This window comes from Mus musculus, chromosome 5 (assembly GCF_000001635.26).
Source record: "Mus musculus strain C57BL/6J chromosome 5, GRCm38.p6 C57BL/6J".
In the NCBI taxonomy this organism is placed as follows: domain Eukaryota; kingdom Metazoa; phylum Chordata; class Mammalia; order Rodentia; family Muridae; genus Mus; species Mus musculus.
In genome coordinates this window covers 65,643,522-65,661,834 of record NC_000071.6, presented here as the reverse complement: position 1 = coordinate 65,661,834, position 18,313 = coordinate 65,643,522, and the positions used below count along the sequence as shown (strand labels likewise).

Genomic DNA, 18,313 nt, shown 5'->3' with positions numbered 1-18,313 from the left:
AATTATATCCAAGAGAAACCTTTCAGCACGTGGTTCTGTGGGGTTGCTTATTTATGAAAGAGTGCTTTTGTAGATGTATAGGTTGTAAACCCAGAATAAAGGATGGTCAGGTAGCCTCCGTGTCTTCATGGATGGAGCATCGTTGCCATGTGGCCTACAGGAGCAGTGGTTGGGGAGGTCATTCAGTTGCTTCACAAGCATGAAGAGCTGAGTTTGGGCCACAGAAAAGCTACGCTCAGTAGCACATGCTAGTAATTTCAATGCTGGCCAAATAAAGACAGACAGAATTTGGGGTTCTCTAGCCAAACAGCCTACTTGGTGAGTCATAACGACACCCTAAATAGTGCTCAAATGAGTATTTGTACACATGACTGTACACATAGACCAACACATAAATACCAAAAATAAATTAAAGTGAACAATTTGTAACCACTGTTTGTATTGTACCACTATCTCATAGGCTTCCGTTTTGAAATTTATTTTACTAGCCTCAACAATCTGAAAATACTGATATATATATATATATATATATATATATATTTGTTCTTTGTGGGGGGAGGGGTTGAGACGGGGTTTTTCTGTATAATCCTGGCTGTTCTGGAACTCACTCTGTAGACCAGGGTGGATTCGAACTCAGAAATCCGCCTGCCTCTGCTTCCCAAGTGCTGGGATTATAGGTGTGTTCCACCTCTGCCCACGATTTTGTTCTTTCTATAAAACAAAATTTTGTCTTATTCACACAAAATTTACTCTATACTTTAAAGCCTACTTCTGCCTCCCAAGCAGGAGACTAAAGGCATGCATCACCAAGCTTGGCCTGGAATAGTTTTTTAAGGTCTCTCTCACCTCTTCCTTCCTTCCTTCCTTCCTTCCTTCCTTCCTTCCTTCCTTCCTTTCTTTCTTTCTTTCTTTCTTTCTTTCTTTCTTTCTTTCTTTCTTTCCTTCTTTCTTTCTTTTAAATATGGAACGCTTCACCAATTTGTATGTCATCCTTTCCCAGGGGCCATGCTAATCTTCTCTGTGCTGTGGAAGCGAGCGCTTAAGGTCTCTTTCATGTGTCTTCCCTGTACCCGTTTCTTTCTTTTCAGATATATGGATCTGAGAATCAAGCACTCAGGCTTTTGTTTTGCGTTGTTTGTATCAAGCTAAATACCTATATTCTTCCAACTCATTTCCTCTGCCACACACACAAGACATACACATTGAGAATTGTGCACCCAGTAGGCCTTCACAGATGACATTTTGTAAAATGTGTAATTTGGAGAGCACATGTGGAAGAACTGATTTCTAAGTTATAGAAACTGTGTGACAGTCTCAACCCCCCCCCCCTCCCCACAACTTATAAAAGTTTCTGTTTTCATCGTTAAATGCTAGATGGGTCTAATTTATTTATCTTTTAAATTTCAGGAAAAACATTTAAAACCCTTTAGATATTCAGTCTTTCAATTTTGTTTTAAGCCTCTGTATTTATACTGTAGAATATAGGTTATATTCTGTAGGCTATACATTGTGCTTTTTTTATTGTGTGTGAGTATATACAGGTAAGTGAGGTGTAGAGAATACTTTATTAGAAATTAGGGTGGTGTCTGTTCTGTTGGATAATAACATGGTTCAGGTGCCTTGGGAGTGGCGGGGTGGTAAATATGACAGCTGAAATGTCTGCCTTTGTCAGCGGGGATCCATCCCTTCAGTAAGTCTCTTTTTACACTTGAGATTGTTTATGTTGGACTGTGATTGAGGTTTGGGCTTCATATGTGCTAGGCAAGTGTTCTGCCGGTGAACTGCATTTCCCAACTTGATTCTCTCCCCTAGAGAGACTCTCGCCTAATCAGTTCAGCTGTCCTTAAGCTATGATGTACTCTTCCCTCCCAGTCTCCTGAGTGCTGAGGTGACCGCCCTCAGGTGCCAAGATTAGTGCTTCAAACTGGACACTTTAGCAGTTACCTCAGCACTTAGGAGGTGTGGGGGGTGCAACAGGAGTTGGAGATTAGCCTGGGTTATATAACAAGACTTTGTTACCAGTAAACAAACAGGTACATGGAAGAAAAAACCCTGGGGAGTTTGTCTTTTTTATCTGCCTTAATCTTTTCTTCTTTTTTAGCAATAGCCACAATACGAAAGTACAAATGCACATGTTAGACTTGATGAGTTCTATCATCATGGAAGGTGATGGAGTTACTCAAGAATTATTGGATTCCATTCTTATCAACCTCATCCCTGCACACAAGGTCTGTATAGAATCACCGTATTAAAGATCAGCTTACCTAAAGAAATCAGTTACTGGTTTTGTCCATTTACAATTTTATATCGTAATTCCTATTCTGTCCGTAGAATTAGTCACATTAGTGTTATAACTATTATTTTTATAAGACACATTGATTAAAATATTTAAAAGCTCTTTGTTTGTTTAGTGTGTGTGGGTGTTTTACTTACATATATGTCTGTGAACTGTGTGTATGCATTGCCCACGGGGGCCTGGAGAGGGTATGGAGTTAGACAGTTATGAGGTACTATGTGAATGCTGGGAATACAGGTCCTACTCAGTGCAAAAGCAGCCAGTGCTCACCACCACTGGCCTCAAAAAAAGTGTAGTGTTTCTAGCTTCTTTTTGAGAGGTATAAGATGAATAAGACTGAATCTATTTTATAGATTTAGTAGAATCTATGTTAGCATAGGTGTTAACAGGTATTCTTGAAAACAGTTTTCTCAATAAGTTTTTAAAATTTAAATAAATGCAGTGGGTACCATCTTTGTTATAGTCTTAATTGGTTAAGTTATGGTGCATTGGGACTTAGGGTAACATAGTATTTCTCATGTCAGAAACAAGTAATGTGTGTGTGATGGCTCACACCTCTCCTACAGTCCCCTGGGAAACAGGCAGCTCCTTGAGGCCCACCAGTACTACCTAGTGATGACCCTGTCTCAAAAGAACTTGGGACAGTCATAAAAATACAGTTAAAGTTAAAGGCCTTCCCAACCTCTTCCTATTCATGGTTCAGGAATTTGAATCTAGGGCCTCATAAACGTTACATAATTGATCAACTATACCACTGAGTGACATCTCCAGTACATTTCTTCAAGCACACATTGATAAAACAATGAAATATTTAGAGTGTGATGGATTGGGTTTAGGAGAGAGTGTGTATTTAGAATAACGTGTGTTGTGAGTTTATGGTGGTTAACGTACAGACTCAAAAACCTTGACATCTGTTTTATATAGGTTGGACTCTTGGCTCCTGTCTAATGTAATGTAGTATTTAATTTGTTGAGTTCCTTTGGCACCTTCTATGTAAAACCGTGACTGGAATTCCTTTCATACTTTGGTAGATTTGAATACTTACTGTTCAAGTGATTTTGTCTCATCAATCACCAATTCATTTGAAGTTTTGCCTGTTTTTGTTTTTCAGAACTTAAATAAACAGTCCTTCGACCTTGCAAAAGTCCTACTGAAAAGGACAGTCCAGACTATTGAAGCATGTATTGCCAATGTATGTATTTCTGTATACATTTCATAACGCTGTGATTCTTGAGGTATTATATGAATTCATTAGAATCATTCACACACAGATATATTTCTTACCTAAACAGTTTTATTCAGAAAAATATGGAACTTGAATACGACCAAAATGGGAGCAATACAGTGTAACATTTTAAATATCTTCCCACTCCTCCTCCTGTATCTGTGCTTGCCATGTTACCTTCCAAATACTCAAAACTCTTTGACTTTGTCTATGTCTCTTGCCCCTCCTTTGAAAAGGGGTCTCAGTATAGAGCCCTGGATGACCTGGGGCTTAACAGTCTGGCCTCAGAGATTTGCCTGTCTCTTACTTATCTGAATACATTTTCCTCTTTGTGTCTTCTAGGTTGTTCTTCTGAAAACCTCTGTTTCTTCTTTAGTAGATGTTGATAAATATATATATAATTTAACAGAGCATGTGTTGGGGGGGAGCTAGGGGTAAGTGGATAAACTGATAGGTATAGCTGGTCTTTGTTTTGTGGGTTGTTCTTTTCCCACCACTCTCTGAGGTGGTTGTGCGCCCCCCCCCCCTTTTTTTTTGTTTTGTTTTTTTTTGTTTTGTTTTTTTGAGACGGGGTTTCTCTGTGTAGCCCTGGCTATCCTGGAACTCATTTTGTAGACCAGGCTGGCCTCGAACTCAGAAATTCTCCTGCCTCTGCCTCCCAAGTGCTGGGATTAAAGGCGTGCGCCACCACTGCCCGGCATGTGTATACATTTATTCTTTCAATTTGTTTTTATGTATAGGTATTTTCTGTGTACCATGTGTGTATCTGGTATCCATAGCGGTCAGAATAGGGTATCATACCTCCCGAGACTGGAGTTACAGAGCTGCCATTTGGGTCCTGAGCCTGCTGGAGGATCAGCCAGTGCTCTTGACTGTTGAGCTGTCTCTCTAGCCCCATTTGTGTATATTGAAAACTGTCTTTAGTCTTTTTAAAGACCCCATGATTAATATTAACATAAATACCTTAAAGTAATATCTTTCACTAAACTCAGGAGGAAAAAACATAATTTTTAAATAGAAATCAGATTGGGACTTTAAAATTTCTTCCATGTAGTGAGTCCTTTATAAATTTCTCTATAGTGAATTATACGTGCTGTCTAAATTGTTTTACTTTAATGAGAATTAAGGTTTTCAGAAATATTATTCTTATTTGAAGCATAACCCGTTGGCATGTTTTTTGCTCTACTTTATTGGGTTCTTATACCTCTACCTCCCTTCCAACCCTTACTCCACTCTGATACCTTCTAATCCTCAACGCTAGGTAAGAGAGGAAGAAGGTTAGAGGGGAAAAGAAGCGAAGACCTCTTTAGACTGCTGTCTGCTGATGAGGGGTGTAGAGTTCTTTGGGGGCAAGTCCAGCTTTGTTGTCCGAATTTCTCTTATTCTAGTCTCTTTGCTCACAACCACTTGACATACTGCTTCAACAGGAGCAGCAGCAGCGGGGGGAGCAGCAGCCTCCACAGGCTCTTGGGCTCTCCCATTTATACCCTCTCCACAGTCCCCAGAATTAAACTATCAGCTGCTGCTGGCATAACTCATGTCCCTTGTGCGCAAGGCAAATCATAGTCACCTGCTGTAAAGCAGCTTCTTATCCCTCACCTGAGATTAAAATAAAACACATTCATATAATATAACTGGGTTTCTAAAAAACCAAAATTCTCACTACAACAACCAATAATGTGTTTTAATTTCTCCCTTTCCCATTCATGATTAGATATTTGAAAGTTTGTTTCTTCTCTTGTTTAGATGACTCTCCTCTTACATGTTAGAAATTCAGTAGCTAATTTGTATCTTTCAGTTATATGGGTAATGCTCAATCAGTCTTTACATGTATGTTTATAGAAAACTGTTTAGCTTCTTAAATAAAATAACACATTTTTTTTTTTATTGTAATGTCTCTTATAGTTTTTCAATCAAGTCCTGGTGCTGGGCAGATCATCAGTCAGCGACCTGTCTGAACACGTATTTGATCTGATTCAGGAACTTTTTGCTATCGATCCTCAGTTACTGTTATCTGTCATGCCACAGCTTGAATTCAAACTGAAGGTATTCTTTAAGGTGTATAGGGAAAAAAAAATCTACTTTGAAGATGTTTTTTCTCTAATTATATGGGAGTGAAATATGAGTTTAGTCTATCTCATTTAGCTCATGTAACATATGAAACATATCCCTAGTTGTTATCTGCTGATAAACAGTGGAAGGAGATGTAAAAGTAGTGTCATCTTTGAAATTTACAATATTCAGTATTAATATTAAAGAACATTTACATATTTAAGTAAATACTAAACTTACTTATTATATAAGTAATGGGTTTAATCATTTTCTTACCAATTTAGTATATTAGGATGCACATTCAGTCATACACTAAATAAATGTAATACTAGAAAAAATAATTGATTAAACTATAAATGTAGAATTTTTATATTTTTGGACTTTTCACTCATTAAGGGATATTTTCAGTTCAACATATTTATATTATCATAATACTTCATTATGACAAATCAACACATTTGTCTGTCAGCAATAACAAACCGTTTTACTCCTGAAGGCAATTTCAGCTTTACTTGAGAAACATGACACCTTACAGTGATGGCGGCAGGGCTTTAGATCAGATTAGTTTTGTTTTAGTAGTTTATAGATGTGAAACCTCACATTACTTGAAGTAATCATGGGTCTGTAAATATAGTCACTCACAAGTAATACAAAATTTTTTATAAAGTCTACTGTTTAATACTTAAGACATTAATTTTTCTTTAAAGAGAGCAAATTGGATTAGTAAATTTTAGACATACTAAATGTTTATAGTGCTGACCATTGTTTTATTTTGGTTGAGAAAAAAGTTTTTAAAGTTTCCATTTTGTTACTACTGTGTGTAAGCCTTACATAATTGTCATTTTCCATTGCTTTATACAAGTGTGCAACTTTTACTCCACTGCCCACAAGCTTTCTGACAGTGATAACTTGAATTTTGAATTCCCATTCTCTAATAGCGTTGTTTTTCACTACTATGTTCTCTAGTCAGTGGAGGGTCATTGCTGGCATTGTATACTAGACCCTTAAGTCATCACTAGTCATGGGGTTCTTTTTTATTTTTCGGGTGCAGCAAATAATTTTTATGAAGGAAACTTAATAGGGTAGGAAGATTGTGTGCTTTTTGTAAAAATTCCTTTAAAATTCTTGAACAAAATGACTATATATAATCAGTGTGCACTTTGCAAATAAGTTGTAAAGTAGGTACGAATTAGTGGTAGGGAAGATATGAGATAAGGTCAGAAAGCCAGGTGATCTAACATGAAATCAGAAAAACATTTCCACAGTAAACACTAGCACGCAATATTTTACATTGTGCATTTTGCAAGTCAAAAGTAAAGGCAGGCCCCCTGGTTGTATCTTCTCTCTCTCTCTGTAGAGCAACGATGGTGAAGAACGCCTAGCTGTGGTTCGACTCCTCGCAAAATTGTTCGGCTCTAAAGATTCAGATTTAGCAACACAGAATCGGCCTCTCTGGCAGTGCTTTCTTGGGCGGTAAGAAAGCATGATTTTAGAATTTTGTATGTTCTGTGTGATTATAGAGCCCATGGAGTTAAGACTACTCTTACCAAAATATTAATTGATACTTATTGGCTTTGCTACCCATACCAAAATATTAATTGATACTTAATTGGCTTTGCTGACATCTGTGTTATATAGATTGTGGGCCAAAGTATTTATGAAGAAAGTTCACTCATTGTTGTAATACTTCGAGCATGAGTGTATGGCTGTGTTCTGAGTATTCTTTATTTCTAGTAAAACTTTAGTAATTTTAGGTCTACAAAATGCATGTTTGAATTGGCAATATGTTAGTTTTGGTTTCATAATGGCAAGCATATAACTCTTTGCAAGAATGTTTTTATAGAATTTTATGTCTCCCCCCGCCCCCCGCTCTGTTTGAGACAGTGTCTCTTCCATAGCTCTTGCTGTCTTAAATTCACTATGTAGACAAGACAAGGCTATCCTTGAACTGCTGCCTCTGCCTCCAGAGTGCTGCGTGTAAAGGCATGACCCGCCATTTCTAATTTGTAGGTTGTTATATTTTCCATAGAATGCTTCAACTGTCGGTATAATCAACATAGTGTCTATTCAATAACCCATTTTTGTTTATAAATACTTTTGTGATATTTATTTGAAAATAAATGTTTTGTCTTATTAATATTTAACAATAATTTTCTGTTTAGATTTAATGACATTCATGTTCCTGTGAGGTTAGAAAGTGTGAAGTTTGCCAGCCACTGTTTGATGAATCACCCAGACTTAGCGAAGGATCTGACAGGTAAGCCGCACACACTAACCACACAGACTCAGATGTGGCTGTGCCCAACTCTACTTCCTGAAAGAGATTTGATTGCAAGATGGCTTCATGTTCGCTTTGCGGGCTAGGAAATTATTTCCCAGTTTTAAAATAAAACTGGCCCTGAAGCATTCGTGTATTGATCTTGGGAATACTTTTTTTAGAAATTATAAATAGAGATAATGTAATTCTTAAGACATTAGATTCAGAAAGGAATCACACCTGGATTTGTTTGGCACTCCATTAATCTCAGTACTTGGGAGGCAGAGGCAGAGGCAGAGGCAGATGGATCTCTGTGAGTTCAAGGTCAGCCTGTTCTACACAGTGAGTTCCAGGACAGCTAGTGCTACACAATAAGACCCTGTCTCAAAATTAATAAATAATACATATGTACATACGTACATACATGCATTCATACATAGAAACAAATCACTTCTGCATTACTAAATATAGTAACTTACCTAATGTGTGTAGACAAAGTGTCTATCTTCTAGATTGGATTGTGACTGTTTGATATTAAATTTTTTGGAAGGGCATGGCAGGTGTTTCTCTGCATAGTCCTGGCAGCTCTGCAGCTCGCTGTGTAGATCAGGCTAGCTTACAACTGTGAACCACCTCCACAGCTGCATCCCTCAGCCTCTGCCACCACTGCTTACCATCTCCTCCAGTGCTACCATCTGACTTTTATTATTCCAAGTATTTAAACCTACCTATTGGACAGTAGCAAATAGAACACTTTTGTCAACATGCTACTGTTTATTAGAAACAGAAGAAAAACTTATTTTGATTTTATTTATATTATTTTTAAAAGGTCATATTCTATATTTTATATTATGTACTTACATACCATTTTTCTCATTAGCATTTCTTATATTTTTTTTAAAGATTGCTGATCCATTTATTTGCTTATTTCTATCAAACACTACCCTCTTCTTAGTACACCTCCTTTATAGAGACCCTTCCCTAACCCCTCTCCTCCTCTTCTGAGATGGTGGGGCCCCTTCCTAGGTATTCCTCCACATCAAGTCTGCCCGGATAGGTGCATCCTCTCTCACTGAGAACAGACCAGGAGCCCTGTTAGGAAATGGATACCACAGTCAGGCTTCAGCTTTAGGAGAGCCTCTTCTACCCTTGTTATTGTACGGGGCTTTTGTTTGTCTGCTTTTGTTTGTTTGTTTTTTAGTTTTTAATTTATAAATGACATTCCAGACTGTAAAACTATGTTGTCATTTGGCCTTTCACCAAAATAATTATTTAGATATGCTCTGAAGTAATAAACATATTATGAGTAGTAAGATATACTTATTGCTGTCTTATAGATAATTTTAATTTGTCCTATAATTTATAAATATTAAAATGGACAGAACTTAAAGCTTTTGGTTTTTTTTTTCCTATCATTCAGAATCATGACAATTTATATAACTAACATTTAGCTTAACTCTTTCAATTACAGAATATTTGAAAGTTAGGTCACATGATCCAGAAGAAGCCATTCGTCATGATGTTATTGTTACTATAATAACAGCTGCCAAAAGAGACCTTGCCTTAGTAAATGATCAGTTGCTTGGCTTTGTCAGGGAAAGGACACTGGATAAACGGGTAAGATTTGGGGGCTTTGTTCTTCCTGACTGACTGACTGACTGACTGACTGACTGTCTGTCTGTCTGTCTGTCTGTCTTTCTTTCTTTCTCTCTCTCTCTCTCTCTCTCTCTTTCTTTCTTTCTTTCTTTCTTCATTCGTTTTTTTCGAGACAGGCTTTCTCTGTGTAGCCCTAGCTGTCCTGGAATTCACTCTGTAGACCAGGCTAGCCTCAAACTCAGAAGTCCGCCTGCCTCTGCCTCCCGAGTGCTGGGATTAAAGGCGTGCGCCACCACTGCCCAGCTCTTCCTGACTTTCTATGTTCATATTGTTGTGTAAGTCTGGTTACACCAGTTGCAGCTGGTGGATACCAGAATGACACTAAATGTAAAACTATTCATTTTTATGTTTCAGGCTTAGCTCTGGCTGTCCTTTAACTTACTATGTAGAACAGGCTGACTGCAGACTCACAGAGATCTGCCTGCTTCCATATGAATAAATATGTTGGTTCTCAATCCTCAATCTTTTTCTTATTATGGAAGAGAATTTTTTAATAGCATTTCTATATAAAAGAAAAATGGATGCCGGGCATTGGTGGCTCATGCCACATTATCTGCAAGTCTGCAAGGGAAGAAAGTTCACCTAAGAGGACAAGAAGGCTCTCACCAACATTTCTTTTTCTAGATTCCTGATCCTGAGCTTTGTTATCTACACAGTACAGTGAAGGATGTGTAGTTAACTAAGGCACCGTAGCCGCCTTCTGTACAGGGCAAATTATATAATTCATAATCTTCACTTATGCCTTTTATTCATCAATATCTATTTAAAGAATTGAACTGAATGAAATCTGTACTATATTTTGTTTAAAGGGAACTAAGAAGTTGGTAGGTCATTTAGCAGTACGGCACTGAAAAGTGTATACAGTAATCTACTGTCTTACCAGAAATAGGTGCAAAATGGTTATTAGTAAAACAGTTTGGCAAAGCTGCTTGTGAGAAGATCCAATGTGCTGCCTGTGCATGCACACAGTGACTACTGCACAGCTACTTGCAGGTTGTAGATTTGAATAGAGTTTTGGTGTCTTGCCCCACTCACAGTGCTATATTTTCTAGTGGCGAGTAAGAAAAGAAGCCATGATGGGTCTGGCTCAGCTCTATAAGAAATACTGTCTTCATGGGGAAGCAGGAAAGGAAGCCGCGGAGAAAGTCAGCTGGATAAAGGACAAGCTGCTGCATATCTACTATCAGAACAGCATTGATGACAAGTGAGTCTAATATTTTCCTAAAACTGCTTATCATTTTTAAAGATTCTATTTAATTTTTACACAGTTCATTTTAAATATAGAAATAATTTTCTGCACACATGCTTACATATGATTCTTTGAGAGATGATAGCATATCAGTCGTGAAAGAAACATGGGCGTGAGAGTGAGGCAGGAGAGACAAATCATTTTTACATATGTATACTTCAGCTTCATAAAATAAGGAGGAGTAATAATGGCATTGTCATGTGCACATAGGTATGAAGTGTGTAGCACTCATGCCCAGAGTAAAGCACTGTTTGGTAGTCCTTCTCATCACTGGGGTGTTTGTTTGTTTGTTTGTTTTGGTAATACTGTTGCAACCAGTACAGAAATTGTTCTCATTTTCTTAATGGCAATACCAGTGCTCACACTATAATCCCAGCACTAAGGAGAGCTGAGTCAGTAGGAGCTCCATCATTCCAGGCTAGCCTTGCTACAGGGTGAAATAACATTCAGGCAGTCTAGAACAAATGTTTTATGACATATCATGAAATAAACCACACCATTGGTGATATAATTATTGGTATATAGCCACTTTATACAAAATGGTTAATTTCACTTCTTAAATAGCATAATTGTTTTTATGTGTTTGTTCATAGACTATTGGTAGAGAAAATCTTTGCTCAGTATCTTGTTCCCCACAACCTGGAAACAGAAGAGAGAATGAAATGCTTATATTATTTATATGCTAGCTTGGATCCAAATGCTGTAAAGTAAGTTACTTTTCAATGTTTCATATACTTCCTAGGTGGGCTTGTTTGTTTATTAACTTTTTGGATCTTTGTGAATTTTACTTCATGTACCCCAATCCCACTCCTCTCCTTCACTCCTAGGACCTGCCCTCCACCCTTGCAACCTCCCCTCAAAAACAATAACAAAAATCTTGTGGAAGCTGTAACAGTGTGGCCCCCAGTATACACTTTTGTGCATACTTACTTATTTACAGATAGATGTTCATTGCAATAATTTATTTGTCTGGTATGAGGCCTCTATCTTCTGCTAGACTATCAGTTCTGGATCCTCACTAGGACTCTCTCAGCTATCCTGCTGTTGTCCTGTGCCATGGAAAGAAATCATGTAGTTTTGGATCTGTAGGACTGGCTGGTCACTTCATGCATCCCCGCTATTCATCAATCAAGTCAGTGTTGGGCAGGGCCAATGCAAAGCCCCAGATCTGGGTCTGAACGATATCTGAGTTTCAGTCAGATGGCTCTACTACACTTGTTCCCTTGGGCTGGCTCATCAGCAACCCCAGCTACCAAGGCCAGCTCTACCCTGCTGCACATGTGAGACGATGTCTCCATGTGTTTTTTATCACCTGCTCACACACTCTTTTGGTAATGGTGTTAGTAAAAAATTTCAGGTATTCAACCAATAAAGCTATCAGCCTTGGTTACTTAGTGAGTCTAATCCTAACCTGGATATGCAAGATCTTGACTACAAAGACACATTCATGAGGACTAGGATTTCTGGCTCCAGAATAGCCATAGTTCTGTAGAGAGACCCTGTCTCAAAAAAACTAAACAAAAACCAAAACATTTTTTAAAAATTACAGTCACATGATTTTCTTCCCTTTTCTTCCTCTAACTTCTCATGTATCACACCTTCCTTTGTTCCCTCTTGACGTCATGGCCTCTTTTTATTTACTTCTTATTGGGGGTGGTATGTGCGCATGTACACCTGAGTCTCTTTAGTGTTATTTATGTGTATATGGTTTTAGGGCTAACCAGTTGGTGTTAGATAATGAACTTGGGAGTGCATCCCTCTTAGCATTTCCTTAGTTGCATATAGTGTTGTCTAGGTTTTGGGCCTCGTGAGGTTTTCCTTTCCATGTTAGCATGTCTATTAGTATTGTCCCTTGTTCAGGTCTTGGTTAGGCATCTATAATATTAAGGTATAGTTTACCTGTATTCCAGGTAAAATTTCCCCTCCCCTTTCTAAGAGATACAGTCTTAGCAGATTTTCTGTTCCTCTGCTCCATAAAATATTTCTGCTCCCTTGTCTGTGGGGTTCCCTAAGTCTTAGTTGCCTTCACTGTGTAGTAGACATGTGGATTAAGGATGATTATGACAGAGTCACTGTCCTCTGCATTTTGGTAGTTGTTATTTTCATCTGTTGTAAAGAGAAGCTTCTTTGATGAAAAATAATTAGTAATTGTACTGGTTTAATAAATGGTGTTAGTTTATCTCTAAGATTCATGATCTCCCTAGCCCGGGGTATTGTCTAGGTTTCTAATACCAGGCATGATTGTCCCTCCTGTTGCAGGATAACGATAATTAGAGAGATGTTAGTAACAACCAACATAGGAGTGAAACTAGTTACTGTGCCATGCTAGCTGTGGTTCCTAGGCACCCGCCACAGCTGGGTAGTGCTATTGGCTGCTCCCTTCCTCGGAAGTGTGTATAGCACTTTGTGGACTGTGAGAGCTTAGTCCTTAGGGAGAGGCTTCCCGCTGACTTCATCCTCATAGCTCTCTTGTTCTGGCATGCAGTAGCCCTTATTTATTTATCTGTGATGTACTCCAGTTTCCATATACCTCCTCCCAGTTATATACTCTCTACCTGGCTTTTTCATTCCTTTGATTTTCCTGTTTTATCTTTCATTACACCAGAACTCTGTAGCTTCCCTTGTTTAGGATTAAATAGTCTTTAAGTCAATTTTTGACCTCCCCAGAAAGATCATATTGATCCTTTGGAACTTAACCATTCCTTCTCATTGATAAAATGCCCTCCTAACATGCTTAAAATTCCAGATTTTATCTCTAGCATTACAAAAATATTAGTTCCTATTATGATAAGCCTTATATTAAACTCCCTTAAGTGCTAATAAACTGTTATATACATTTTTCATATATGAATATAGAAATAACACATAAGAAAATTTATAAAGTCAGGTGTGGTGGCTCACGCCTTTAATCCCAACAGTTGGGAGGTAGAGGCCAGATGGACCTCTAGTGGGTGGCCACCCTGGTCTACAAAGTGAGTTCGAGGACAGCCAGACTACATAGCGAAACCCTGTCTCAAACAAATAAACAAAAAGTTTAAAAAAGTTGAACAGTTTGTAATGTTATTAAATAATGTACCTTTTCATATTTATACAGAGCTCTCAATGAAATGTGGAAATGTCAGAACATGCTTCGAAGTCATGTGCGTGAACTATTGGACTTACACAAGCAGCCTACAGTAGGTTTATGATTTTTATTTAAAATCATAGATTGTAAATCAATGTTTAATTTTTTTGTGGTATAATGTAATTAAATTATCTCAAGGGGTTTTAATTTTTAATGTCAGTTAAGCTGTTTTCAGAGCTAAATTTCCTTTTTTGTTAGTTTCTTAAGCATTTCTTGTTTGTTTGATTGGTTGGTTTTGAGGTTTGTTTTTTTTTTTAGCTCAAACTGGTCTAGAAATCACTGTTACCCAGGTTAATAATCTGCGGCAAATTCCTTGACAGCCTTCCTTTCTCAGCATTGCTAGGTGAGATTTTAGTCATATACTAGTCACTTTCCTTACTATGGTGACAGAGTACTCGACAAGATCCAGAGAACTTACAGAAGGACGGTGTGTTTTGGCTCACAATATTAGGGACAGTCCACCACAGCAGAAAGGCATGGTGGCGAGAGTTTCAACAAGCTTGCTGGTCATGCAGCCTAGGCTGACTGACTTCTGCCTTTAAGCAGTGGGCCTACCTCAGCAGATGAATGACAGGCGCATGCTGCCACTCCTCACTATTGAGCTTTCAGTGCCATCCTGCTGCCATCAGCTTTGTCCTTATCCTAATGTTTACTTTCCACTGTTCTTTGCTAGTGTTCCCCCTCCCCTCAGACAAACACACATAGGCGGGTGGGGGTGGGGGTTAGCCATTTTCTAGTGTGATTATGGTGAGTCTATTTAAAGCTAAGGAACACATTGTACAATGTGAGTATATTATTAATTGAAATGACTAGTACTTTTTTTATGGTTTAAATTTCAGTCAGAAGCGAACTGTTCTGCCATGTTTGGGAAACTGATGACCATAGCAAGTGAGTATGCTTATTTACCCAGTGAGCATGTAATATCAAAACAGGCCTTTTCATTTTTATTTTATTTTAAGTGTATGAATGTTTTGTATGTATGTATGATGTAATTGTCTAGTTTCCTGGAACTGGAGTTACTTGCAGATGCTTGTAGGCCAACATGAGGTGCTAGGAAATCAAACCTGGATCCTTTCTAAGAGCAGCAAGAGCTCTTACCTGCTGAGCTATCTCTTGAGCCCACTCAAAACAGGTTATTAATTTAGCCAATGATAGAGTGGTAAAAGATAAATCGTTAATTTTGTTTATCAGTGCCATTCGTCAGATTTTCTCAGTGACTCAATCAGTATTTATTTACTTTTTAAATGTATTTTTTAGCCTTACTTTGCTTTTATTTTTACTTATGTGTAAGCATGTGTGTCTGTGTGGGCACATGTACCTGCAGTGCCTGGAGCTGTTGCTACAGGCAGTCGTGCACTCCCCAACAGAGGTACTGAGTCCCTTGTAGGAGTAGGAAGTATTCTTTACTGCTTAGCCGTCTTTCCAGCTCCTTGCCAGTGTCTTAAAGACAGTTATAATGTAGTTATCTTTTTTTGTCTAATATTTATTTTCTTCATTTCATAGAGAATTTGCCTGACCCTGGAAAAGCACAAGATTTTGTAAAGAAATTTAACCAGGTTCTTGGTGATGATGAGAAACTGAGGTCTCAGTTGGAATTATTAATCAGCCCAACCTGTTCATGCAAGCAGGCTGACGTTTGTGTGGTTAGTGAATCATGATTTTATATTTTCTCTAATAACTTTAGGAAATCTGTATTTTATTACAACTACTTTTTTTCTCTGACTTTAACTGTATGGTAGATGCTAAGATATTTAGAGTTCTATTTAGATGTAACTAATTTCTCATTTCCTAAACACTCTCTAGCCATATTCCAAGCGGGAAAGAAAAAAAAAATCAGATTTGAGCCAGAGAGACTGTCCCTAGGAAATAACCAAGATAAAACACTTTTTATTTAATGTGTGTTTCTTCACTTAAGAAATGGAAGGAATTCAAAATGTTTTGTATGCATGCTTTTCCTCCTTTCATCTCTGAGCATGGGAACAAAACCTGATAATAACTTAGTTGTAGTTATGTCATCACATGAGATTTCATTTGAAAGAAAGGAATTCCTAGGTAGATTTCTGTTTTCTTGCACTTATTATTATTTTATGGGAAGCCAGGATCATAACAGAAACTCAGGGAGAAAAACATATTTTGTTTCTGTCTTCAGCATTTATGCTATTATGAAGTTGTGACACATTATACCAAAGAATCAGGCTTAAATATGAATTAAAAAATCAACATTTTGGTTATTTACTTTTTACCCTTGTTCTGAAAAGGATTGATGATTTAAATATGTAACAGGGGATTAAAGATTATAATAGATGTTCTTACAAAATGGTCTGGGAACATGTTAGTCTTAAAGTTAAACTCAGGTGTTTGTAATTAAAATATCCTGGAATGAATTCAGTGAGCAAGAAATGTATGCAATCAATGCTGCTGGTTTTATGAATCAGAAAGTTGGACCTAAATACTATATTTGTAATGAAAAAGAGCATGATAGTTAGGCATGGTAGTTCTTGTCTGCAATCTCAGACTTTAGGAGACCAGGGCAAGAAAATCACCATGACTTCGTGACCAGTCTGCAATCAGTATCGCGATCCTGTTTGTTTGCTTGTCTGCTGTTAATAAATAAATAAGACAGCCAATCAAATAGCTTGGTAGATAAAGATACTTCCTATGAAGTCAAAAGAGTTTGATCCTGTACCCATGTGGTAGAGGGAGAAAACAGAATCCTTTAAATTAGATAGATTTAATTTAAGAGGTTGCTACTAGTTCCTGTTTTTCTCACCTTCCTATTAATTATTAGCACAGTATAACTTGTATATATTATTTAAATTACCTATGTTCTTTTATATAAAATTTAATTACAAGACCCTGTAAATTGGGGTGGGGGTGGAGTCATACATTGTGCTTATGTAGGGTTGAAAAAAAAAGTGTTAGAGGCCAGCATCTAAATGAAACAGCATCATTGTGTCACAATTGGCTACTGCATCTCTAGTTTCTGGAAATGAACATTTCTGAATAAAATAGAAGAGAGCTATTTTTAGTGGCAAGCTCCCACCTGAGTTCAAAACTAAAACCTACAATGGAAGGAGAGAACTGGATACTTACTGGTGGTTGTTCTCTACATATAAGTCATGGAAAGCGTGCACCCACAAAAAAGACACATACTAGTAATAATAAATAAAATTTAAAAAAAATAGAAGGTAAATATATGTAGTCTGACTTGTCACCTGGAAATCTGAGATTTGGACTACCACGGTTGAAGATGTACTATCACGGTTACATCACCTGGAAGGTCTAAAAAAAATGAGAGAGTTCTTGCAAGAATGCCATTCTTTGTCAAGGGTAGTTGGTATATAATACTGTCATCTTGAATTTAAATACAGACAATTAAACCACTGAGCCATCTCTCTAGCCTCACATTTTTCTTTTATAGAGATAAATAGATCTAATACTGTTCTCTGAATTGTGGGCATTACGCTCATGTGGACAAACATGCTTTTCAGGGAAATTAACTGAAATAAAATGCAATATCCTAGTAAATTATAAAATAATAAAACCATTTATCCATACTTATAAATAAAAATTTTTCAATAAAGCATTATGTTATTAAAGTAAATAAAAATTCTATAGCAGAAGCGTAAGGCAATAAGTAGAAGTCACCTATCTGTCCCTTTTCTGTTTTCTGCTGTCTGGATTTTACAGTGAGTGCTTGCTATAATCAGTGCCTAAAGCAGACATTGTTTTCACTTTTTCTGGGTTTTCAGTTTTTCAGTGAATCCTCTTTCTTTAGTTAATCTAATTGTGAAAAATACTAAGGTTTAAAACTAAACAGTAAACCTTTTTCTTTTATAGAGGGAAATAGCTCGGAAACTTGCAAATCCTAAGCAGCCAACCAACCCTTTTCTAGAGATGGTCAAATTTCTTTTGGAAAGAATTGCTCCTGTGCACATCGATTCAGAAGCCATAAGGTAAGGTAGGAAGTGCATGGAAAGTGCATGGGGGTGAGCTTAGGTGCTGGGCCCATAGAGATCTGGAAACCATCTCTTTAAAGCTCTCTTTATAGCAGCGTGTACCTGCCGTTCTAATAGAAGGCTAGGCATTGCATTATTATTTAAGGTTTTATTTTTTATTTATTTTTTTAAAGAGTACCTGCATTTGGATTTATTCTGTATATGCTAATTTGAAAAATCCGCACATAGCACTCACTAATTCTTAATTCACATAGATGCTGATTTGGACCTAATTCAGTACGTAGCACCTACCTGGAAGCATTAGCCACGTCACCTGTGTGAGTCATTATTGTGGTTCTGTGAGAAGGCATGTTCTTCTAGTGTTCAAGGGTCACCCTAATAGGATAATGTTGGCTGGCAAGTTAGAAAATACAATTTCTTTTTAGTTGTAGAAACTAAAACTTTCAGTACCAAGATATTAACATTTTTTTCTGAAGTCATTCTCTTTGTCTTCTA

At 37.4% G+C, this 18,313-nt stretch overlaps 1 protein-coding gene and 1 pseudogene across 5 annotated transcripts in view; one reads left to right on the top strand and one right to left on the bottom strand.

The window, feature by feature from the left end:
- Pds5a (PDS5 cohesin associated factor A) overlaps positions 1 to 18,313 on the top strand; it is a 92,518-nt gene that overhangs the window by 36,402 nt on the left and 37,803 nt on the right. For all 5 annotated transcript variants that reach the window (XR_001784747.2, XR_001784748.2, NM_001081321.3 and 2 more), the window contains 12 exons: positions 2,102 to 2,228; positions 3,408 to 3,488; positions 5,427 to 5,567; positions 6,931 to 7,046; positions 7,736 to 7,830; positions 9,302 to 9,447; positions 10,539 to 10,690; positions 11,329 to 11,442; positions 13,830 to 13,911; positions 14,699 to 14,747; positions 15,363 to 15,502; positions 17,700 to 17,815. Coding sequence is in view for 3 of the 5 variants with exons in the window: in NM_001081321.3 (NP_001074790.1) it covers positions 2,102 to 2,228; positions 3,408 to 3,488; positions 5,427 to 5,567; positions 6,931 to 7,046; positions 7,736 to 7,830; positions 9,302 to 9,447; positions 10,539 to 10,690; positions 11,329 to 11,442; positions 13,830 to 13,911; positions 14,699 to 14,747; positions 15,363 to 15,502; positions 17,700 to 17,815 (1,359 nt within the window). In the remaining 2 variants the exon portion in view is untranslated. The remainder of the gene's footprint in view (positions 1 to 2,101; positions 2,229 to 3,407; positions 3,489 to 5,426; positions 5,568 to 6,930; positions 7,047 to 7,735; positions 7,831 to 9,301; positions 9,448 to 10,538; positions 10,691 to 11,328; positions 11,443 to 13,829; positions 13,912 to 14,698; positions 14,748 to 15,362; positions 15,503 to 17,699; positions 17,816 to 18,313) is intronic.
- Positions 956 to 1,028, bottom strand: Gm24399 (annotated as a pseudogene).